This window comes from Habropoda laboriosa, unplaced genomic scaffold, assembly GCF_001263275.1.
Source record: "Habropoda laboriosa isolate 0110345459 unplaced genomic scaffold, ASM126327v1 scaffold40, whole genome shotgun sequence".
NCBI lineage: Eukaryota > Metazoa > Arthropoda > Insecta > Hymenoptera > Apidae > Habropoda > Habropoda laboriosa.
Window position 1 is genome coordinate 767,568 of NW_017100231.1, and position 26,442 is coordinate 794,009.

General features: G+C 39.6%; 2 protein-coding genes across 2 annotated transcripts; both read right to left on the reverse strand.

Annotated features, from left to right (window-relative positions):
* Nucleotides 1-20,266: 20,266 nt before the first annotated feature.
* Nucleotides 20,267-21,418, reverse strand: LOC108571470. The gene has a single exon (XM_017933526.1). It carries the CDS (start codon nucleotides 21,416-21,418, stop codon nucleotides 20,267-20,269), a length of 1,152 nt encoding a protein of 383 aa, XP_017789015.1.
* Nucleotides 21,419-21,820: 402 nt separating this feature from the next.
* Nucleotides 21,821-26,269, reverse strand: LOC108571609 (tetraspanin-1). The gene is made up of 6 exons (XM_017933684.1): nucleotides 26,207-26,269; nucleotides 25,790-26,008; nucleotides 23,716-23,898; nucleotides 23,295-23,507; nucleotides 21,958-22,165; nucleotides 21,821-21,879 (listed from the first exon to the last, which is right to left on the reverse strand). Exons 1-6 carry the CDS (start codon nucleotides 26,267-26,269, stop codon nucleotides 21,821-21,823), a joined length of 945 nt encoding a protein of 314 aa, XP_017789173.1.
* Nucleotides 26,270-26,442: the final 173 nt, after the last annotated feature.

Genomic DNA, 26,442 nt, shown 5'->3' on the forward strand with positions numbered 1-26,442 from the left:
GCCAGCCTGCAATAATACGCGCATAGATCTCCACGAGGACCGCGAGAGAGAAGGGTCGTTCGAAAGCAATGAAATACCACTTGGTCTATGTGTCTCCGATGAACTCAATATTATCCGAGACAATGAAATTTTTATTCAACCCTCTGTAACCCGGTCTCTCTTTAGTTCGCGAGAAGAAAAATTTCGGTTCATGAGTTTTTTATATTTTAATATTTTACTTTTTCCATAGATTTATTTTATGATACTTTAATGGGAGAAGCAGGAATAAATATAAAAAGCAAGTGTTACAAGAGAATATAGCAATTAGAAATTTTTGGAAAATTTAGAAGACAAAAATTTATCCTTCGGAAAATGTCGATTGTAAAATTTCCAAGACACAGAGATCGTTCCTAAATGTACAACATTTTTATTTCAAGAGTAAAATTACATTTTTAGAATTGTGTTCCACATATTCGTTTAATTAAACCACAGGTAACTTGGAACATAAAATACAAAGGAGTAGGATACTTTTAGATGACAGCTCTCTAATTATTATTTAAATTAGAACCGTTTACGTTAGGAGAATATATTTTGATTGAACAATTTTTCGTACGATAAATTTGACAAACTCTGCTACCACAAATAAGCACATTCTACTTCGATCTAGCATTTCGAAGGTGCTGTTGAACGGCCAAATGTCACGCAAATGCATCCGAACGATCACGTGCGGACCATAAATTGATTCTTGCACCGATTCTCACGCATTATCCCGCCGTACAGTGTGATATCCATCTAGATAGGATATTAACCGATATAGAAGCCCCTCTATTGATTATGCGGCGCGTTATGTGGCCAATAAATTACGTTCGTTAATCCATGAAACTGCGCGTGGAAGTGCGACGACCACATCTTTGCTCCATTTCTACTTTCGTCCGAAATGATCTTCCAGCATTTTCGATACTCCTGTATTTGTTACGAAAAGTAATTAAAAATGCAGGGAAGAGTGAATATCGAATATTTTGGGGTTGAAAAATACGTCTCTTCATCTCTAAAATATTCATCTTCATCTCTAATATGTAAAAATAAAAGCTCATTTAGGTAGGTACTATTATTAGTACCGTATGAGACAAAAGTTCCCAGACTCTCAGTTTATTAATTTATTAAACTGAAAAGGAAGGTTTAAAAGGAAATTTCTAATATTTCAGCAAAAGTTTCTGGTCTCTAAGTTTAATAATTTATCGCGACGAAATGGAAGACGGTAAAAAGGGAAGCTTGATACCTTTCTAAGTTAGCGACCCTGCTCACTGATGTCAGTAATAAAAATTTCAATACCTAAGTCAGACATTTTTGGAATCTGAGTTCGTGAACTTTTGTTACATATTGTACTAAAATAAATTCTATATATCCCCAAATTATTTCTGCTACTAAGTCATCACAGGCAGTGACGGATTTACGTATAAGCTAAAAAAGCTACAGCTTAGGGCCTCGCAATCTGCCGGGGCCTCAAATAAGAAAAGAAAAAAATATAAAAATTGATAAAAACACATCTCGTAGAAAAATCACTCAAATGAAGTCAGACTATGATAATTTGTAAATAATTTTGAATATACAAAATATAACATTAAAATAATTTTGGCGCATTGTAAATGTGATTGAGATATTTTGTCTTCTCTTTTTTCAAAAGCATTTATTTGAGAGTTTTCAAAATGTCGGCTAACTTCAAAGGGTATCTATCCAATAAGATTAATTTTTCATATACTACCAATTATGTTGTTATGTTAATTGAATTTTTATTTTCCTATTTTAATTTCAAACTTTCTGCTCTATGAGCCTTATTTGTCGTTTTTAAAACCCTTCAATTATATAATTATTTCTGTGATTTTGTAAACACGTCCTTTATTACTTTTTTAATAAAAATTAAAAGACATATTTTCATATAGTAAAAAGGCGTATATATTTAAAATTTTTCTGAGGCCAGCTGATGTAATTTAAAACAGTAGGGGGCCTCGGCAAGTCTAAATCCAGCCCTGATCACAGGGTACATTTTCTAATTCCCGTAAACTTAGTGTACCGATCCTTCTCCTATTTTTTCCTCTATTTTTAACACTACACCGTCGAAAGTTCACATGGAAAGCTTGTGCGAAAATGGTACTTTTGCAACGTGGACTATTGTGTTAAAGTAAATTCTATATATCTACTGCTGAATGATCACAGGGTGTATTTTCTAATTCCCATAGAAACTTAGTTACCGATCCTTCTTCTCCTATTTTTGTGGATTTGATTTTACGAATGCGTTGTGAATGCGTCGTGTGTTTGTTTTTTGTATAGGTGGACATTCTGGGAGTCGGTGTGATCGAAAAGGCTTGAGACTGGCGAAGCGGGCAGTGAGTTGGCTGGAATGGGAGAGGGTGAGAATAAGTGAGTTACAATAAGAGAGCATTATTCAGCTGATCGATATTCCCATTGATGCATTGTTATCTTCGTTGTGCAATTGTCCTTATCGTGTTAAAAAAGTCCAACCACGCGTTATTTACCCACAATTTTTTCCCTCTATTTTTAACACGTTCACCGTGCAGCGACATGGAAAGCTTGTGGGAAAATGGTATTTTTCCAACGTAGACGCACGTGATTTCACGATATGTTGATCTTTGGATTTCTCGGTTCGACATTGACCACTTGATCCCTTCGCAACCGGACATCCGTCGCGATGCCGGAGGGTGCACATGCAGCCTTGTCCGGCTGGAATCAGATTACGTGGTTCCTTGTGCCTTCTTCGAGTACCGTGCATCTTCCGTATCTCGTAATTTCCTACTGGGAACGAACATAGCAGCATCGTGGACGAAACGTGAGAAAGTTACCGACGAGCGGTTCGTTTCGTGCTGTTTCAGCGAGTCGTAATTTGTTGCAACGAAGAGAAAAATATTTACATTTTGTGGAAGGTGGAAAGAGAATGACATGATTACCCCTTCGTATACCGTGCCGGAGTCACAGGTTTCGCAGTCGGACGCGTCGTCTCGCGAGCGATAACGCACATAATGACGGGGTATTGCCCGAGTTTTTACGTGTTTATTCACCTGCCCGAAGGCTTTGCAGACACGGCCCCCATGGGCGCGGGATTGAGATACGCTCGATCAGCGCGTACCCCCGGAAAAAATTCCGCGAGTACTACCAAATCGGTACCAGAGTGCAAGCTCCGGCCACCACTCTTGGTATAAGCGAGACTTTTCTAAATCTCTACCGGCTCTGCAGGTCGGTGCCCGAGCTGAAAAGACGCGGGTCTGCGGGTATGTGAGATTCCCAATTAGAAGACGATCGCCTGTTTCCTGTAGACCAGTGATGGCGAACCTATGACACGCCAAGACATTTTGGGTGACACGCGTCGAGACAGTTCACAGCCGAATCCGAGCAGATCACAAATAATCATCACACAAACAACAACGAAAAACAACGGTGTCTGTCTTCTATCAACGAGGTTCAGAATCGTTAATTCGAAGCTGAACCATAAGCGAGTCCGTGACCGTACAAGGTCGTAACGCTCGCAAAAATTATGGATATTTCTAGATGTGACACGGCACCCGAGCGAAGCTAGGTTTTTTCCCAATTTTGACACACCGAGCTCAAAAGACCCAGCGAAAAAATAAACGACAATTCAGTCTTTAGTAGCGTTCCGTAGAAGACGTATGCGATATTTCTCTTCATAAGCTTCTTTCTCTTGATATTGTTTTCTTGCTTATATTGTAGAATAAATATCCTTTTTTTTTGTAATTCACGATTTTTATTCTTTCGCAATAAAAGTCCGAATGTAACCTAAAACCGACTCGGTAGTATCCGTGAGAAAGAAGCGCGGGGAAGAGAGCGAGGAGATCGTAAATATGTACAGTAATGTCTCTACAAGTGTCAGCCAGTTTGGATTCTACAAGTGTCAGTATAGATGGTCCTACGCCTAGGTCTGCGTCATTGCTGCGCCTATGTTATCTCGCTCGCAGTCAGTCAGGAGTGTAACGCTACACCCCTCGGTTTCTTTTACGAGATTTCACAGCTCGACAATTCATAATAGAAAAATATAATTTCTTTAATTTTACCTTTTTTCATCTGAAATTTTTTTTAACATGTTGCTGAGATTTTTCTGATGAAAATGAGATCAAACACGATATAATTTGAACAACATTTACTTATTAATACTTATTGAAAAAAAAAATGTAGGGCCGATTCTACAAGTGTCAGTCAAACGGCAGGCCGATTCTCCAACTGGCAGTCAAACGGTAGGCCGACTCTATGTAATGTAATACAGGGCGTCTGTTTTGAAATATCCGGCGTGACAGTGAACGTGTTAATAAGTAAATGTTGTTCAAATTATATCCTGAAAAATCTCATCAATATGTTAAGAAAAATTTGGGGATAAAAAAACGTAAAATTAAAAAAGTTGGTATTTAAATCGCTGGTTGCCTCGACTCACGTTTCATCCATATCTTTTATTCGCTGTCCTTGTCTACGTTCGGTAAACTACAAACGCGGGCGCGAGCCTCGAAAACGTAGTCCCTGACTCTACAAGTGTCAGGTTTAGGTTCCTTGCGGACTGACACTTGTGGAGACATTACTGTATTCGTAACATATCGGCGTGAGTCAGAAGTGACTCCGGCATAGGACTCCGCGGTTCAGTATTCCGAGGGTTAATAAGATTGTGATAACGTAACAGTGTTACACTGGATTTGTAGGTAATTGATTATTAGGGACAGTGGAATACAGTAGTCAACCCTTTAACTGCGACACGTGTTAATGGAAATTTATAGACTGTGTGTGACACGATTTTTGAATATCAGTTAGAGTCTATTGAACAGATTGGTTGGTTAGAATCTGTTTTTTAGTGTCCGTTGGAATTTTAGAATCAAAAATGCAATTTATGCGTGAAAAATATTTTTTTGCAACAATGCAAATAATTCGGAATATTTAATTACTAATTATCGTGCGATTAATCTTGCCACGCAAGATATAATAATATTTCTAATTACCATAACTTCCTCGAAGGGCAAACTCGTTCGGTTGAGTCTTTCAATTTCGTTAATACAGCAGGTTTCTCGAGTTTCGTGAGTGTAACACAAGGCAAAAGCTAGTTACGCGGAACAGTTTCTGGACCATGTCCTGTTTCAATTCCGTCCAGGAAGTCTATCGACACGGCGGGATGATTGACGACCGAAGGGTTGCCCTGTTCGCGGCACTTGCGGTCCATAACGCACACTCAACACATGATTCCGCTCCTCCCACGTAACCACCTGCGTTACCGAAATAGAATGCACACATTCGATGCCACAACTGCTCTTCTTAACCATTTTTTTCCACGCTCTGAGGAGAGAAACTTCGTAATGAGAAACTTGTGAACCTAATTTACAAGTTGCCGTCGTCCGTTGGTGAAACTCCTGAAGTACTTTTTCTCGTAATGCACACTTGATAGAGATATAAGCAGCAGTTAGGTATTTTAGTGGTACTAATTTGTATTTTCACTTAATTTTTTAATTAGGGTAATTCCGGGAGAGATGGACCGGCGGGAGAGACGGACCACGCAAGTATTTCCTACATTATCCGGCAAATGTGGAACGCGTCAGTATTCTTTTGTTTTACGGAAAGCGACCGGATATCTGCCGGATAATGTAGGAAATACTTGCCTGGTCCGTCTCTCCCGAAATTACCCTAGTTGTGCGTTTATGTTCGTGAATTCTTCAAATTTGTGGATAATTAACCCTTTGACTGCTATCGGCGCCTGTATCAGTGATATATCAGTCATTCTATTTTTTATATTTATGTACTACTTAGTTCGCAAACGTAAAATACAAAATGTTCAGCAAAAAATGATTCGGCTAACGAAATATGCAGTATGACTATTAATGCCATAACTCAGTCGTACACAGTTAGAGCTTTACTTTCGAGTAGCCAGCAGTGGAAGGGTTCGTCATACAGAATTCTGCATAAATTTTCATGATTTTGTATTCCTTTTCAAGATCGTGTTACAATTATCCGAGGTAATGTCACAGTCACAGCGAAATAATGAGGTATTAAGTATAATATGCTTACGTTATTTTCCATCTTTTTACTAATTTGTCAATTGCTTCTGCATACAAATTTCCTCATTTTTCTCTGGAATATTTCTCAGTGAAGAAATGGTACCTTTCAGTATCTTCCTGAAAGAGTTTCATCTTCAACACTTAAATCCGCAGTTTCAAATTCTCCAAATAAGAACCTCATCCTATCTACCACACTAAAATAAAACAAAGCTGTTGCGATCTCTATGCATATCTATTAAATTCGAAAGAAAATTAATTAATTAACCAAAACCTCTTGCAACTCGAAAACACCAACAATCTCTTCCAATCTACCACGGTAGACCAGATTTATCAATTCCTCCAAGCTCGCTATAAAACCTCAACCAAACAACCACGAACAATAAAAGAAAACCGTAAAACAAATAAAACCACCTCCAAACTATTACGCAATCCAACGAACCGATCTGTCTAAGCAACAAGCTACTTATACAGCAGTTAGCTTCCTCCGAACTGCTCTGGCGCGAAACGCACAAAACCATCTAGACTCACCGCAAAATCCCATTTTACACTCCAGTATCGGCCCGACAAAGGGTTTTCCTAGTCCCGTGGTCGGCCGCAAAATTACGCGAACCAAGAATCCACCGGCCACCTTCTGTCGATAACTATTGCTCTCTCTCTGTTTGCCCTTCTGCCATTAGCCGGGTATTACGGTGACAGTAAGAAGCATTAAGGATCGCGACACAATCCCTTCTCCTTTGGCTACTGGAGCGTGCTGGACACCGTGGTGGATGTACAACGTTGCTGGGATTTCGACAAGAGGGATTCGAAGGCGTTCGTCGAACAGAAAGAACGTTTTCCCTCTTCTTCAGCTTCTAACCGTAAGAAGCAAAGTTCCCTGTTTAGGGAAACACGATGGACAATCGTTGAAAGCGCGGCCCGCTACCGGGGCCCACCTTCGTTGTTCTTCCATTATTGACAGCAACCCAGGCGTATACTCCTTACACCTAATCCTTTAATCTCTCCGGGAAATGGAGCTGTTTGTAGCAAACAGATCGTAAACCCGTCATTGTCCAGTTTCTCGTAACCGGATGCAAAATTCGACCTGCACTCGCAGATCTACTCGACACACCGGCCTTTTCTTTTTCAACGCTCGTTATGCTTGATCTGAAGTGTAGTTTCGCGGTGCGTTCGGGTTTAATGGATGATGGTTCCGGCGTTGTTCTGAAATGCAGTTCCTTTGTTCTTTGGTTGCGTTGTAGTTGTTTCGTGGTTTGTCACAGGTGGAAGTGTACTTTTTTGTACCTCCGTTAAATGGAAGTGTACCTTTTTGGCAGGGAACTTTCGTGGACTCGTGGGGGTTTTGAAGGTTTTTGATAGGAACGATGATAATTTGAATTTTTTCGACTTTGCTGTGCTACGAGAGCTTCAAAATTGTGGTGATTAAATGGAAGTGTAGGGTTTTGTGGCTTTTTGGCGTGGAACTTTTGTGGATTCGTGGGGGTTTTGAAGATTTTGGATAAGAACGACGATAATTTGGCTTTTATCGATTTTGCTGTGCTACGAAAGTTTCAGAACTTCGGTGATTAAATGGAAGTGTAGTATATTTGTACTACGTTTGTTTCGTATGTGGTTTTGAAGATTTTGGAGATAAACGATGACTTACAAATGGTTACTCGAGCCAATTTCTTAATTTACTCACAAACTATGACACATAATAAAAAAATTTTTAAATACTCACACACTTTCCTATACACTTCCACTTTCTTACACCAAAATTAACAAGAAAAAAATCATAAAACCACGACATGGGACAAAAATCTAAATTTCCAATGCAACATCGTTGCACCACGAACTTCATTTCCTCAACTAAACAAACACCTTCAATGTCCCGCATAAAAATCGATCAAACTAGCACTTTCTCTCCTCATACCTCCAATCAATACTTCCATAATTCCAATCTAAAAGCATCTCGACCATTATCGACGAATTTTTACGTAACTAAAAAAAGAAAAATAGAAAGAAAGTCGAGCAGAAAGAGGAGCTCGCAGATAGCTAATCGAGATAAGAGATCCGCGCGTATTGTGGGCGGAAGGGGAGGTCTTGTCCGTCTCACGAAAAGAGGAGCAATCGGCATTGTGTTACGTCACGTTGGTCTCGAGTTTCTGCGAATGTTAAGATTGATCGTTCGATCTAGAGGATTCGAAAGTAAGACGAGAAGGGTCGAGAACTGAATCGTCGTCAGGTACAACAGTTTTTCCCCTATTTGAAGAAATTCCTCCTAACCACCTGGGTCATCTAACCCCTAAGTCGACCCCGATACTCATCGTCCAGTTTTCGTACTTAAAACTTGCCTACTTACCTTCTTCTTCCACTTTCGCTATTTTCCACTGAGGGTTGGAGAGAACCTTCCTTCCTTCTTCTTCTTCTTCTTCTTCTTCTACTTTTTCTTTGGAAAAAACCTTCCTTCTTCTTCTTCTTCTTCTTTGGAGAAAACCTTCCTTCTCCTTCTTTTCTTCTTCTTCTTCTTCTTCTTCTTCTTCTTCTTCTTCTTCTTCTTCTTCTTCTTCTTCTTCTTCTTCGGAGAAAACCTTCTCTTTTCTTCTTCTTCTTCTTCTTTTTCTTCTTCTTCTTCTTCGGAGAAAACCTTCCTTCTTCTTCTTCTTCTTCTTCTTTGGACAAAACCTTCCTCCTCCTCCTCCTTCTCCTCCTTCTTCTTCTTCTTCTTCTTCTTCTTCTTCTTCTTCTTCTTCTTCTTCTTCTTCTTCTTCTTCTTTTTCTTCTTCTTCTTTGGAGAAAACCTTCTTACTTCTTCTTCTTCTTCGGAGAAAACCTTCCTTCTTCTTCTTCGAGAGAGTGGAGATTGTCGTGTAACCACGTGAATCGAGGAACAGAGAATTTTCCAGGCTTACGCAAGCCCTGCCTACCGACTCGAAAAAGTAACACGATACATAAAGCGTAACGTTACCGCGTGCGAACCGCAACAAGGAAGGAAAAGTAGGAGTAGAAACGCGGCCGCGACCGATTCGAATCGAAATCGCTGCGCCGTGTGACCCTTCGCCCCTTTTTTTCCATCATTTCCCTTGGAAAACCGGGCGGTTTTTATCGGTGGCTAAAATGTAAAAAAAAAGAAAAGGGATCTGGTGTATATATATACACGGTGGCTGGCCGTTGACGTTGATTACGTTTGACAGCTTCCGCACACGCTTTTTTACATATTCCCCTTTTTTCCACAGGAGAAACCAACGGGACGAGACCACTCCTGTGAAATCCACTCGATATTTTTTCTTTCTGTTGGTTTTTCGAGTTTCTCGTTTTTTGTTTTTAGCGTTGTTGTGGACTAAACTTTAAAGTTTATCGCGTAAGTAGGTATGTTTGGGGTTGTGAGGCTGTTGGGATTAATTGTTTATTTAGTTTCCATTGAAATTTTAGGTTTCAAAGTATAAGAGTGTTGTGTTTTATGATGGCACAATTGAACGTAATTTTGCTTAGTTTGGCTACGTCGAAAGTTTAAAATTGATAATAATTTTGTACGCCAGCGTATAATTGTATCGAATTTAACTCGAAATCAATGAACGTACACAAAATGCCTACAATACTAATTTCGTACGACTCTCGATAAATAAAATATGCACTGTACCGCTTCTGCAACTATTGCTTCCTACTAAAAAAAAATATTTCATACACCAGAATGCATAAAGAGGAGTACACAAATTTCTCTCAATTCCAGGAGAATTCCTAAATACTTTATTTCTAAGTTATTTAAAAATTCACGATCGCGATACAAACTTCATGTTAGAAAAAGGAAAATAGATCAATTTTAAAATGTATTTTATTGCTTCACTCGCTTCGTTTCAAATTGCGTTTCACTAAATCGTTTTCACACACATCCCTGTTTCCGAAAAATTCCTCCAGGAAGAAGTGAAAGAACGAAGACCCAAAATATCAGTTGGGTGGTAATAAGAACACGGAAGGATGGTTGGCAAAGTGGGTAGAAGTTTGGAGGAAAGTTTCCGGCGGGAGAAGTTATTAACCGAGTATCGGTGACGGTTCCGTGGATTGGCCCGTTCGAAGCGTAACCTGCTCTCTTTGGTAGGATTAGAACGGAGGATGGTCGAAAAGTCGTTACCGAGAGTGGTTTCGCAAATTATCGTGGCCACGGCAGTCATCGGCGGGCATATGGCGCGCGTGCCTCGGGAGCGTGTCGAAGATTGCCGGCGTGTGCCGTAAAACGCTTCAGAATGCCTCGTAGACCGTGAACGATACGAAGTTCGTCTTCGATCCGGAAATATTTTACATCTGCGAATGCTACAGGCGAATTTTCGCACATCTTTTTATTCCACTTGCAAGAAGTGGGCAAATTGATTTATACATCTTTGGAATTTAAGAGATTGTGCACGAGCGTTTGTAAAATGAAATTGCTCGCTGTAAAATACTGATTTTATTCAATATTATTTATTTATTTTGACTGTTAATCAACGGGTTCAACACTAGAACTTACCGGCCGAGTCAGAATGACACGTTACCGACTGTACAAAAGTGAATCTTTACGTAAGTAAATTGGAAAATTCGATTCATATCGATACAAATAGAAGCACACCTGTAGAAAATAAATTCGGAAAGTTACAAATGACGACACTTGCCAGTATTGAACATTCACGTTTTCTCGAAAGATGCGAATGGGTCATTTTGACCCGGTCGGTAATTCTAGTGTTAATGACCCTTTAGTATGCAGGCGTTGAAATTCACACAGAACAGTAGTATAATGTACAGTACAAAGTGAAAGTTGGATTATTACTAATAATAATGCGTCAGCCAGTAAGAAAAAATGAATTGTGTTATACGTACAGGGTGTTCCACGTAACTGGAACAGGCTGTACCTCCTAAACGGTTGGGAATAGAAGAAGATGTTGTAAGTAGAAGTTAAATGGTATCAGACGGTGCATAACATGCAACTAATTTTATGCAATTTTGTGCATCGGTGCATGAGAAAAATGCAACTGCACTTTTTTTTTTTAACGGAAACCTATGTTTTTGAGTGCACCAATCGATGCAGTTTATTGTGCTCTACATAAAAGTACCAACATACTTATGCCCTAAACTTATTCGTTAGGAAGTTATCGAAGCTAAAATTTCTCTGATTATTTCGGTCTCTCGGAAAGTGTTCCGGAGTACTTACGTTCTGTTTCATTATAATTCAGAGAACTTTTCCACAAGTGAATTTTCATGTAACTGAAATGTGAATGAACAATTAGATCAGATCGGTACAGATAGAAACATACACGCAGAAAACAAAGTGGAAAAGTTACAAATGGTAATACTTGCTGTGTATCGAACATTCACTGGTTTCGAAAAGTTGCTAATGGGTCATTTTTGACCCGGCCGGTAGTTCTAGTGTTAAGCCGTTTCCAAACAACGAAAGCTCCGCTCCAAGTCGCAACCTCCCGCAGAAAAAGGTTCCCCGCCTATCCTGAAGCAAAGGGTAGCCACGTCGCGGCGACCACCAATCGAATTGGAACAAGCCAAGCCCGCAAATATCCAACCTCGGGGAACCTATTCGCGTCGTTGGGCCCTTCGAATTGGTAATTTCACTGGACTCCGCCGCGAGCTCTCTGGTCCTACCTTGGGCCGCGTTTACACGGAAAGGATAGTCGCGAGGAGTCGCAAGGATTTGCAGTTCGACGGTGATTTTCCGGGCAAACGGAGAACGGCACGCCTCGACGGATCTCCTCTCTCTTCCTTTTTGCGCGCATAATGCCGATGTTTGGACACACGGCCGAAAAGGCTTGGACTTTTCCTCGGCTCGGGGGACAAATAAACAGTCGTTTATCTCGTTCGAGAAACGAATGCGACCAGTCGACCGAGTGCCTACCTTTTCTCCTCCTTCTTTCGCGAGCGTGCACCTCGTGAGATCCGCTGCCTCCTCCGTTAATCCAATTCACCGAGACGACACCGCCGCGGACAAACCGACCGAGGCTGCGTTTCGCTACGCTTAGACGAACATTTTTTTCGGGGGAGTGAATCCTATTTCTGCATTGGATTGCGAAGGAAACGGCGATAGGATTGGATCTTGATGGAAGGTGAAGGCGAAGGTGGCAAAGTTCGTTGGGGGAAATTTGCGAGGTTGACAGTGTTGAAGAATTTTTCCATTTTTCAATTTTACGAGTTCAGATTTTCTCGAGATTAGGCTGAGAATATTTTTTCTAATTTTGGAGCCTTTAATTTTAACACGTTAAGCGGCATGTCAGTCGCCGGTGACTGACAGTATACTTTTCGTTCGGGCTGCGTCAGTCACTGTTGACCGACGATATACAATTTGAAAAATTATATTCTTCTATTGATCAATTTTAAATAATTTGGAGATCGTAAAAGAATGTACCTCAATACTGCTTGTTACAAAAAAAAATTTTAACGAGTATTATTAAAACACATGCAGTCTTATCGCAACCTTACACAAATCTCCGGCCGCCAGCATATCGGTGGAATCGGATATCGCGGGCTAAACAGAAAGGAAGACAAAACAGGCTTGGAGCTTAAGACCTTTTAAGTGAAAGTTCCAATATTTTATAGCGTTGACCACGTAAAACAGGTCACCTAATTATTTTCCCTAACTACAGTGGCGCGAGAAAATTTTTAGACGTAATTTAAATAGCTTCAAAGGGTGAATAACGAAAATAAAATTTTTTTATAAATGCCACAGATTTCTGTTTTTTTCTTTCAGAGTCACTCATTTTATTTTTTTAACGTGCATAACATTGTAAAATTTTAAATCAAACGTGAAACTTCCTTTCAGTTCCTGCCACTTCATCCGTCGAAAGAATTTAAAAACCACTTTAAATAACACAAAAATTAGGGACAATTTGTGGCCTGTTTTACGTGGCTCGCCCCTTATAGTACAAATGAAATTTTCGCAAATTACAGGAAAGTGTAATAGTGTGGAAATTGGTGTGGTGGAAAGTAGGTAGGTACACAGGAACGTAAATAGTCCGAAAATTTGACAACATAATAGGAGTTACATTACCGTCCACTGGAAGCAACCGAGCGAAACTATTTCGGTACAACTCTCGTTTTCTACCCTTCCACTAGCCTAGTCGAAGAAACGACGAAGGGAACGTTTGTGTTTAATCAATTTAGGGGAAAACGAGGTAATAACGAGAGGCAATGGTTCGAGAAAAAAAAAAAAAAGAAGAAAGAAAAAGGGGTACACGATTTCCCTCGCGAAGAACGGAGGGAACAGGTTTCTCTCCTCGTTCGTCCGATCTTTCTCTTTTACTGTCACCGGGTATCCCGTCCAAATATCGTAAAGCTGCCGTTCTTCTCGAGGGTTAAAAAACGCGCTCCTCCATAAACTCATCATGGCCGGCGGTTACTGTGAATCGCCGAGGAATCCAAACCGGCAGGCGGTTGGTCCGAAGAAAGGGTAGTAAAAGCTTTGAAAGCGACGTTACGAGCCGCTGGAAAAAGTTCCTGGCTTCGTCGAGAAAACTGCGGTGACCTCGAGGTTGTTTAGAAAAAAAAAAAGAGGAAAAGATCAGGTGAAGAAATGTGGAAACGGTGAAATTCTCTGCGAATATGCATCGAACGAGTGTACGAGGGACATCCGAGAATTTACGGAATAAATTTCGAGTGTGTGCATGAAAAATTTGGTCGAGGTAACAAGTCGAATGGTTTTGTGAAATTTATTCGCGATGAAAAGTATTCGATACGTCGTATGTTAGTTGCAATTTCTGTAACTCGTAAGATATCGAGTGTGTTAGAAAAATAATTACTTTAGAGTGATTTGCTTTACTTTGAAAATTTAATTTGAAATTGTTTGAAAATATTTTTGCAATTTTTATGGGAACGATAAAAATGTCACGTGACAATCAAACTATGTAAAATATGAGAATTGCGATAATAGTAGTATACTGAAAAAATTTACCAAAAAAGTGGATATCCACGCAAGATTTCGACTGCATCGAAAATTTTTATTGGAATGATAAAAATGACACGTGACAATCGAACTATGTAAAATATGAAAATTGCGATAATAGTAGTATACTGAAAAAATTTACCAAAAAAGTGGATATCCACGCAAGATTTCGACTGCATCGAAAATTTTTATTGGAATGATAAAAATGACACGTGACAATCGAACTATGTAAAATATGAAAATTGCGATAATAGTAGTATACTGAAAAAATTTACCAAAAAAGTGAATATCCACGCAAGATTTCGACTGCATCGAAAATTTTTATTGGAATGATAAAAATGACACGTGACAATCAAACTATGTAAAATATGAAAATTGCGATAATAATAGTATACTGAAAAAATTTACCAAAAAAGTGAATATCCACGCAAGATTTCGACTGCATCGAAAATTTTTATTGGAATGATAAAAATGACACGTGACAATCAAACTATGTAAAATATGAAAATTGCGATAATAATAGTATACTGAAAAAATTTACCAAAAAAGTGAATATCCACGCAAGATTTCGACTGCATCGAAAATTTTTATTGGAATGATAAAAATGACACGTGACAATCAAACTATGTAAAATATGAAAATTGCGATAATAATAGTATACTGAAAAAATTTACCAAAAAAGTGAATATCCACGCAAGATTTCGACTGCATCGAAAATTTTTATTGGAATGATAAAAATGACACGTGACAATCAAACTATGTAAAATATGAAAATTGCGATAATAATAATATACTGAAAAAATTGTTCGCAAACAGAAAATTCCTCATCCCTCAGCCATCGTCTTCCCATTGGTCCAAGTAAAACCAACATCCTTCCATTTACCTCGGCATTACAAAATTGCATCTCGGCGAAATTCCGCAGGACGAAACATCAGCAAACACGGTACATAAACGCAGAAAATTTTCCTCCAATTTACAAAGGGAAAATCCTTGCAAGTTCGCAAGGAGCCGCGCGCGGCTTCAAACGGCGAAGATTTAAGCGAGCAGTTAAACGTAAACGGACACGACAGCTACCGCAATTTCATTCTCGAAACAGAAAGAGAGAGAGAGAGAGAGAGAGAGAGGGAGAAGGCTGTCCCGTGTCCATTTGCCCCTGGTTGCACCAAAGTTCCCTTCTTTTTTCATCTCTCCTCACTCCTGGTGAAACGCGCGTCCTTTGTCTAAAGCATTCGAGCGTGCTGCCTCGGTGTAACGATGGAAAAGGAAGGAGAAGAGGAGGAAGAAAAAAAGGAGAACCGTCCCGGGGGCAACAAAAGGGCCAAGGGCAAGAAAAGGGAAATTTATGTATGTACCGTGGTGCAACAGCGCCATCTGCGTGGAATTCCGTCCGGCCCGTCAGTTTTGTCGGTTTTCCGAAAGATTTGGGTCAACCGGACAGTTGCGAGAAACCGTCGCCCCTTTTTCGGCATCGGCCCAGCCGAGCTTCGCCTAATGATCCCCGATTTCTCGGTGAGTTAAGGACCCCGCCGCCTTTCCTAAAAACCCCGCCTGCACCGCGAATTTTCCATTAATGTAATTACACGTGTCCCCTGGTTCCTCCGTTTCTTCAGCTGTATAAGTTCCACGGTTCGTTCAGTGTCCTGTTATTTGCGATTTTCGAACTATCAGCTCGCTCTGTGGACGTTTCGTTGATCTGGCGAGGGTTTTGGGATTTTTCGGGAATTTTTGGGAATCGCTGTCCTTTAGAGCTCGTTTATTAATCCTTTAGGTGGTACGGACGAGTATAGTCGCTTGATACGAATGATCTCTAGTACTATGGACGATTGTGGACATTCGCCAGGAGTTACTGTATATACAGGGTGTCTTTTTTCACCTTTTGAGGACGATAGACTCATATGCGTTCAGCATATATTTCATATATTTTGAAGCAATAAGAATAGTAGGCTTTGCTATAAACTCGGATACTTATTTTTAAGAGAAATGGAATTTTAAAAAATTGGAATAGTGATTTCAATGTGGTATGTAGTCCTCCGTCCGCAAAGGGCCAACTGGACACAGTGGAATATCTCAGAAGGAATTGAAGAAGATCTATGAAGCTTCGCTTCGTTTTAAATTTCTGCTAAAATTCATATTTGAGGCTACCGACGCAGTGGTGGCTTAACCTCAAAAATTAATTCTGAGGTTAACCTCAAAAAGTGAAATTAACGAAATTATTGCAGTACCGTTTTAAAATATTCTTCGAAATCTCTATCTTTAGATACACGTGCTTAATTTTTTCTCAAGTTTGCCTGGTCCACTGTAGAATTAAGGTGGTTTGTCACCCAGAATTTTGAGGTTAACCTCAAAAAGTGAAATTAACGAAATTATTGCAGTACCGTTTTAAAATATTCTTCGAAATCTCTATCTTTAGATACACGTGCTTAATTTTTTCTCAAGTTTGCCTGGTCCACTGTAGAATTAAGGTGGTTTGTCACCCAGAATTTTGAGGTTAACCTCAAAAAGTGAAATTAACGAAATTATTGCAGCACCGTTTTAAAATATTCTTCGAAATCTCTATCTTTAGATACACGTGCTTAATTTTTTCTCAAGTTTGCCTAGTCCACTGTAGAATTAAGGTGGTTTGTCACCCAGAATTTTGAGGTTAACCTCAAAAAATGAAATTAACGAAATTATTGCAGTACCGTTTTAAAATATTCTTCGAAATCTCTATCTTTAGATACACGTGCTTAATTTTTTCTCAAGTTTGCCTGGTCCACTGTAGAATTAAGGTGGTTTGTCACCCAGAATTTTGAGGTTAACCTCAAAAAGTGAAATTAACGAAATTATTACAGTACCGTTTTAAAATATTCTTCGAAATCTCTATCTTTAGATACACGTACATAATTTTTTCTCAAGTTTGCCTGGTCCACTGTAGAATTAAAGTGGTTTGTCACTCACAATTGTAGGTTAGGTCACTATTTAACTAAAATCAAGCCATTTCTCAATCGAAATAGACGTGAAACGTCGCGTCTTTCCTCGGACACGTGTAAAATTCGCGTGAAAACGCATTCTGCGGTTGCAGTCAAAAATTGATGGCGGACGAGCGGAGGTCCGAGCGTGGAAGAAAGAAGAAAAAGGAGAGGACAGCTCGAGCGTGTAACGGCGATGGAACATTTATCTCGAGTGTCACTTCAGCCAACTTTCACCGGCACAATGTCACTCCGTTCTCAAAGTTCCTCGCTCGCCCTTTTTCCGCCCCGTTCTTGTCCTTACGTCGAAGGGTGTCCTCCGAAATCGCCGTAATGGAGCTTCGTTCAGCCGCCGTATACCGCGTCATTTGCATTTCTTGCGATTTATCTTCGTCGTTCAACGGGAAAACCACTTCTCGCCCCTTTTCTCATAATAGATCCGCGGACTATGCTTGCCGTAGATCAGCGTGATCAACCAAGTGTCTGCACTTTTCGGAGGAATCTCCGGCTGCGATATTATGTCCAATTCTTTGCTGCGAATTCTTGTACAACCTGAGAGGTGCTTTTCACTTGATTCTTATCTCACGGCACGAGAATGTTTCTGTTCAACCTCTTTGTGAATAAATTAATGGTTTTTCTTTCCTTGGTTGATCGATAGATCGAGTTTGTGTGTTCGAAAATATGAAGAAGAAAATAAAGAAAATTTAGGAGTACGATTCTTTATTTCCTACGTTACGACCTAGTGTAATTTATAAGTTTCTTCATTGTAAAATAAAAACAGACATTCTCCGACTTGGTGTATTTTGCAAAAGTTTATAAAGGCTTCTCCCACGCGGAATATTTAATAATAGCAATACCAACAACGTAGAGGCAAGGCGTAACTAAAGCTGCCGTTACCAAAATTTCACTTTGTTTGAAAAAAATGATCGACAGAACGTATGCATAGAAATCTGGAGCGCGTACGATTTATACCGGCCGCTATAATACAGAAACCATAAATTCCACTTTGTACAATCGGTAGATAAATCTGAACGACCAAAAACTGTCCAGAACCGTTCAACTCCATCGATACGAGCCAAGAGCTAATATTTCAATTTCACCAGTCACGGTGAGGCTCGGTGGCAATCGGTTATCTTCGTCCAAGTCCACCCGGAAAAGGGTTGCGTTTCACGAAGTCGGCGATCTCTGTCGTCCTCTCCACGGAACGAATTGTCTAACGCGTAACTAACACGAGGCCATTTCTGCTCGTGATGACTATACAGAGAGCCGACAATGCTTCGACGTTCACCTCTTCATGAACACCGGCCGATATATCATTGCAAAGTGGCCGCGACTAAACGACGTCGTCGCTTCGAAGATCGCATTCGATCGGTCCGGTTGCGAAAAAGAAGAGGAGAGCGACGCCTCGAGACGAACGAAATTTCACGTTCCACGGAATCCTTTCGTTATCCACACGAATTTTCCCGAGTATTCTTCGCACGGTGATCTGACAGAATCGTGCGAATTTTCACGGATTTTTGCGACGCCTTTTTTTCTTCTTTGCATGCCTGCTTCTTCCGAGAGAGAGGATTCTTCTTTCGGAAAATCGTCCTTGATTCAATTTCAAGAGTGAACGAGAACGATCGAAGGCATTTTTCAGTTGAAAACGTTCTTTTTTTTTTTTTTTAAGTTTGAATTTTTTGGGGGGTTCCTCGAAAATTCTTTTCGACTGCATTGTGGAATATAGAAAATCGCACAATTTTGAATTCAAATTTTTTCCATATCTCGTAGGATTTCGTAAATATTCACGAGGTAATTGAGAAAACTGGCAATTTTTTTTTCGTGAGAGTTTGCACCCCTAGAGAAAGTGGGACTGGAAGTGAAATTTTTTTTTAAATTTTCCAACTCACCTTGTGAGATAAGTGAAAGGTAGAATTGTTACGAGAATTTTGATAAATATGCTGGTATTTATGTAAATAATATACCTTACTCTACTTCAAAGAAATATCCATTTTCTGACACCGTATTGAAATAAGAAAAGACAAAGGGTATTTAACGTTCCAGCAATATTTTCAAGCGTTTCCGTTGATTTGCATAATCTTCGCGTAGAAAGGAGGAAGAAAAGGAGAATGGCTGGATGAGGGGCAGGGTAAAGGACCCTCGTTCTGCAAAATATCAAAGGCTCAGTAGGGAAATTGAAAGGCTTTGTATAGAAATAAGAATGTATCGACTGCCCCCGACAACCACTCGGCCGGGGACAAGATTTTCAAATCTTAAACGTGTCGCCGGTGAAAGGGAAGTGTGAAAACATATTTTTTCAAAACGAGGGTAGATATTGGCTGGTGTAATCCAAGTAATTTACGATAGAAAAATTGTATCGTTTATTGTTGAAAATATTGTAAATATTCATTTCCTCGATAGTCCAAAATTCCATTGTATTTTTATCCGGAAAATTTTGGGTCAACTTTAGTCGATGAAAATACTTCGTGAAAAATAATTGTATTATTCTTTCGATCTATATTTATGTGTAATTTATCTATACGTACACCTTTGTATGTTGATCGATGTTCAAGTTTAATTGTAAAATGGAACGTTAAATAATGTAAGATTGTTACCCCTAAAATAGGGGTAAGAGGAAAGCAGCGAACTCTAGCGGTGGAAGTTGAAATTAGGTTGAACGAAATATTCTTTATTCGTCTACTTACCATCCTTCGGTATAAAATTTTATAGATGAGAGAAAAATTTTTGATACCGACACTGTGTGAAATTTAAAGGATAAAATGATAAAATTATCGTTGTAAATCTAAATTTAAAATTACCATTTTTTCGTGATGTTCTCGAATTGAAATTTTTAAATAAAAAGATGGTTAACGTGTAATTGAGGTTAGAATACAAAAGAGTAAAATATAGAAACATATGTCGTTTAAGTATTACTTCGTATAATGTTACATGTTTAAAACACTTAAGAGCACGTTCATTCAAGGATCTCTTCGTCGTACTCGAATGCTTCTAACGAGGGTAGCAAGGGTTTTTCTTTTATTATAACATTCAAGAATACAATACTATCGTTGAAGCATATTTACAAAGTATATAATGAATATACATATAACATAATAGTACGAATCAGACTATATAGTAGAGTTTTAATCGATTCAATAACATATAATTAATACAATAAGTAGAAGGTTAAAATAAATCTAATCAAACGATTGTACTACACGGTCGATCGTTATTATTGGGTCACTTCAAAAGTTCCCGCCATTTGTCAACAATTAAAAACCATGGAAACTTTTAGGTTAACCCAATGCGTCAAACAAGTAAGATTTTATATTTTATACATGCACGTAAAGTTTAAAGTAGCAACAATAATTGATATTTTCGCGGTTGTACAATCAGAAGTGTGTATTCCATTAGTTTCACCATATCATGTCAGTTTCGGATTTAGTTCGCGCCAAAGGATTTAAGCATAAGCTCTTCAGAACTTGCACAGCATCCTCCCCGTCATCCCTAGCGTATAATGTTTGCCTCTTGGTGCTTCCAACTTCGAAAGATTTCCTACGAAGGCTACCAGCCACTGAATTCTCTTTATTTTTTCTTACAGCCGATCTCGCCTTCCTTTTCACTGAACTCTTCGACGAAAATGTCCCAGTTTTTTTTGCTTTGAACGAAGGGCGATGCCTTCTTCGCCTCCTAACCTCGCCACCAGGTGCATCAAGAGAAACTAATGACTTTATCGACGGGTAATCGACTTTCTTACCGACTTCTCTCAATTCTGTAGGACATGTCCTTTTAGGAACACTTTTATTTGGTAATAGCATTTTTCTTTTTGGATGAGTTCGATGGTGGAGGTCCAAAGATGCACGGGGTCCCTTATAAATTGGTCTTAATGTTCCCAAAACTCTTCCTTTCATTCTTAAAGGTTCCAACAGCTGATGACCTTGCCAAGAAGCGACTACTGGTAAACCACACGCGTTATGCATACCCACCAATGGTACACCAATAGCTCTGTGCTTCTTTATCTCAGGAAATACTTGATACTTATCGGCAGTGTCCCAATTATGACTACCGCGTTTAGCATTTTCCTCGTACGCGAATATTTTTTGGCCAACGTGTCCTCGTTCTAGATCAATAGTCCCCCATTTTCTTGAAACACGTGGATCTCCGGCTTTCAAATGCTTCGATCCTCCATTTTGCATTGTTCCGTTCTTAGATTGATTCCTAGTTTTCGTATTTTTCAACCTTCCACGACTGGAACTGAATTTCCGAGAGGAAGACTTATGGAAATAGTCCTCGAAATCGCTGAACTCTTTATCAGCACGCACAGCAACATCATGCTCGCTTCTGACTATTCTTCTGTCCAAAGTCCTTAATTTTGAATTAATTTTACGATGTTCATTTTGAATTTCCCGCTGGTAGTCGCAGGAGTGACAGGACCTTCTATATGGATTCAAAGTGCCTGAATGTTTCGGGGTTCTAGCCGATCGTTGAATTTGATATTCAGTTTCATTTTGTGACGCTGGAACAGTTTTGTATTTTGTTGAACAGAGACTTCTCTCTGGCTCAGACATCGAAGATTCAAATTGTAATTGAGGTGCTTCAGATCTCCTTAGAGTTCCAATATTATGCGCTATCGAAGCTTGGTAATTCTTAATTGGAATACTTCTGACGGTTCCACTGCTGTTATGTGCTCTTGATTTCGTCGCATTTTTCTTATCGTCGCGATTTTTGTCGAGATCAGTTTTATCCTTCGAATAATTCTGCTGGAAATACTCTGGCGCGACATCTACCGCGCGTTCTTCGTACAATTGATCGCTTCTTAACACGTCGTTTCCGAATTGTGGAGGATTCTTCCATTCTTCAATTATACTCTTGCCAAATCTCCTCACATCGTTAAGTCTAGGCAAGTTTGACACAGTTTTTGTATTCTTGACGCCGATTGAAGATTTACCCTCACTGCCCTCTAGCCACCTTCATGATTTGGCGCCGAACGTCGTTCCGGTCGCGTGCATTCGATTCTCGATCCCCAAGCCTATGAATAATTCAAGAAAGTGCTCTTTTCTGTCGAAAACAAGTGATTAGAATCGGGAACAAAGAGAAAAAATCGTACCGAAATCGTGATCGCTTTCGCTGAAAGGACTGAGAGTTTGCGTGGATGTAAATGTGGACGCTTGAGACTTGGCCCTTTTATTGCCTCGGGAACAGGCAAAGAATGTGCTCAGAAGCGCACCAACTTCCACGAAAATCACCGCCAGTCCAATTGTGAGTAATATCACTGCCTGATCTTGAGTCCATTTCTCGAGCATTTCTAAGCAACCCTATAGAAAATCTATTTTCGTATCAATGCCCATTTTGTTCGTTGTAAAAATGTCAAATATAAAAGGGATATGTATTTGTAGCGGTGTAATGATCTTTTTGGTTATGTTTAACGAGAGAAGACTAAACAAACTTCAAACAACCTTGACATTTCTACTAGCAACTGTTAGCCTTTACATTCCTAATAGCTTTCGTTCGATGTAACCTACTATTCCATTTCTTCGACCTCCACATAACATATCTTTTCAATTGAACAAAGCTTACGTTCGAAGATAGATCCATTTATAAATTAAAACCGATACTCTTTTATGGTACAAGCAAAAGCCTCGGACGGCTAGATAATGTCATCATATTCAGGGACAGCGTTGACACGCGATGACATTTCAATCTATATTGAATTCCTGCGCGGCCACGCGAAATTTAATACGCTTCGCGCGGCAAAGATAAGGAAAGTTTCTCGCGTAACGTGCCAACTTCGCAACCAAGCTTTTTCCATTGAACTTGCCAGAGCGTCGCGTCCGTTTTCAGATACGATACAGATTGAACGATAGAGCAACGCCGCTTTTGCGCAACCCGCATCCGACTGGATTTCCCTTAGGCTGTGATATTTGCATGCGGGTCATTATTGAGCATATGCGTGTCGCGACACAAAGCGTATCGACGGTTGTTTTCATTTCGTCACGATTTCACGTGCGTCGAAGCGGCAAACGTATCGTTGAAAATTTAGCGGGGAAAAAAATGTGGCATTGGTAACGGTGCATTATAATTGCATTCTACTGTGTGTGTGTGGTGTATATCGGTTCCACCGACTATACCTTTACTGTTTCGTTGCTTTTGTTAAAAATGATAAGAAATATTTATAGTGTGAAATATTTGTGATTAAATTATGTAATATAAAACAGAGTATAACTTCATTTTTGCCACAATGACATTCAACGTCTATCTTAATATTCACCTTCACGTCAAAATAATCACATAACCTCCCTTACACCCTTTCGAACGACATATCTGCCAGACAATTCCTAACGATTACAATCACAAATTACTGTATCAATGAACCTGCCGCTTGACGAAATGTTTACACCCAATTCCTTTCGCCTGATCAACAACATCCTCATTAACGATACGTACCGTTGTGTGTCGAGCATATTGATGTTCGGCAGGGTTCAAAGCTTGGCAGAGAGTAAGATTGGCAGGTTCAGGGTTGAGGAAGGAGTCAGTTTGGTTGACGTTGCTCAGGGTGCAGCAGCTGAGAGGCACCACTAATTCTCTTCGACCAACTTCCTGCAGCCGCCACCAGGAGGTGCCGTAATTGCTGCTTCCGTTTATGCCGCAGCAAGCAAACTGAAAAGGTCGACGTAATTTCATGTTAAAAGGGGGCGTGAGTGTAATTGCCTTTTACCAGATGATCGATCGAGCGATCGTTAGCTTCGGGAAGTCGAAATGGACACTCCCGCGCTTTTGTATCGTTCATCGATCGTATCGTATACGGCGTGTCTCGTGTTGATTTTTCGGAAAATGAATCGTTTCGCCTGGGGAAAAATGAGTATACCGTTCTTTGCGCGAGATCAAGGGCTGCAGTGAATTGCTCTCGACCGGGAACAGCGTAGCTCCGCTGTAAAGCTCGTATCAATCGAGCTGGTCTGACATCTATGCCAAGAACGTGTGGCCAGAACACCACGAGGACGCAGACGGTGCACTCGCCGAGTAACAGCAGAATTATCGTGATGAGATACTGGAGGCAGAAGTAAAGCATGAAGTTAATCTGTAATGGATGAAGTAATTAAGGAATTGTTATACTTGAACGATATGATGGTTATTGAATGTTTAATGTATGGTAGAATCATTACGGCGAGCTAAATGAAATAGTTATGAGGTTAGTTGTAAGACTGCTTGTATGTTTGTCGATTAATATTATTCTGCTTCTGTATTATTCGATTAATACAGTGTATAAGGAAGAATAACGACGTCTAATATAATACATATATTTCTACATCTGTTATACAATTTCTTGCTATTGAATAGACACAAGAAAATCTTCCATTCTTCAAAATCCATTCAAATTCAAATCTACGCTAACCTCATACCCCTTGAAAAATAAAATTCTATTACTTTCGTAACCTCAACATAAAGAGATACAAATCTTAAATCCACGAGTCAAAGGCCAGCAAAGAGGACAAAAAGAAGTGCTTTTAAGAATAACAGCAGGCAAGTACGTATCTATATGTATCTGTTTCTATAGCAACGTTCACAAGTGAAACACGAGAAGGATACTTCGTTCGTTGCTTGTACGGTCACACCTTCTACCTGCATCTTGCAAACAAACTATTACTAATAAAAAAAAAAGTAGTAAAGTATTCTCGCGTATTCACAGCTAATTGGACATCTACAATATTTATATCGTCACTTATCTAAATTTTACATCATCATCATCGGAAACGTTCAACAGAAACAACTCCGCTGAACACGTTTCACGTGCGGTAATCGCGCGTTTGCTCGTCTAATAAGCGACTCCTTGGAAATAATTGCTGTTTTTAAATGATACGCGAACTCGCCCTCCTTCCGTGGGCACGCGTGCCTGGATTTATGTAGATCCGTTTCCGGGCAGCGACGCGTGACCATAGACCGGCAAAGCGGGAAATCTGGTTTCAGTTTGGTTCGTAGAGCGAACTCGCGCGACGAAGAAGCGCGCGGACCGCGCAGACCTTGACTCCCTGGACGATTAAAATGCACGGTTCTTCCAGGAGCGAGTTGTAACGCGATGAAATACGACACAAAGGTCTGATAGATACACGTAAATCGTTCTGCACGGAATCGCTTAGAAATGTTTCTTTACGAATCTGAAAATTTTATCGTCTGGATCGGACTTAGCGTTGAACGTGAAAGTTATATGGGGTGTCAGAAAAGTACCACTATAGTAGAGTCGGTGAAAGAAATATAACGAGGTTGCGAGATCGGTCAGGCGTTAATGTTTACATGTTCCGAGTATATCGTAAGAGTTTCGAAATTTCAGCCAGGGCTGCCGTGAAGTAAAAAAATCTTAGCTTCGATTCAGTTACAATGGAAAAATGTAGTATCGTATAACGACGATAGATGTCACTGCATCAATTTACAACCTCGCTATATTTCTTCCACCGACTATACATATGTTTCTGCACGCGTAGATCACTGACAAGTCTTTAACTGTAACTGAAGTTACTTTTCTTTGAATTTTAATTGCAGATTAAGGAATATTTGTATTAATTAAAAAGCAAGTGAGTAAAACTACCGGAACGAATGATATACATATGTTCTTCGTTAAATATATTTCCGGAGGAAAGTACGAGCAGTTTAGATACAGTGAAATAAAAATTTTGGAAAACTGTCAGAGTGAAATCAGAGAAATCTTTTACACGCTTGTATAATTTATTCTGAAGCGATGGGAGAGACCTAAAAATTTACCACCGTTCAGATGAATTTATTATTCACACGAACTAATGTTCTCTGAAGTGTGTCAAGAAAAACGTTCTATCGTAAAGCGAATAATAAAAAAAATACTACGTTCACTTGTTTAAATATTGATGTTAATAGTGGCTGAAAAGCGCTTAGAATTTTATAACTTACGATAAAGATATATAGAATCTTACTGAAACGGTAACGCATCGATTATAGAGACAAATGGCCCAGCATCCTAGCAGGCCTGTAAGCGTGATCAGAAATCCAAGTCCGACGATCGCAAACGCCAAGTAGTAAAATAATGGTTGTTCAGGATGTATATCCCCTGGTCCTAATAAACGCGAGAGTAGAATGCGTTCGTCATCAGCCAATAACAACGCTCCTAATGACATCAACGAGAAACCCGATATCTGAAATCGAAGTCAATTCAGGCTTTTTTTATTAAATTTATAATATTTTAAATAAATTTTGGGACAGCCTCGAATTTGAAAGATGTACTTTTATCTACTTGACGTAAAAATCAAATTTTATAAAAAAAACATTTTATACGTTCTAACATGTGATCCAATAAACATCCCATTAATTTTTTTTTTTTTTTCAGAACTCACCAAGAAAATGATATTCGAGCAGCACACGAAGATACGCGACACATCGAAGCTTTTCCTTTCCATTTTAACACATCGAAGTTCGCAAGTTTTTTCTCCGTTAACACGTTACGCGACAACAAGAGGAACACCGGGTGACAACTTGTCACGTTAATCCCTCGCGATGACACTCCATTAATGGTCGCGAGAAACGAGAATGTCGACGATTCGAATGAAATTCATGCTAAGTGTTTTCCCTT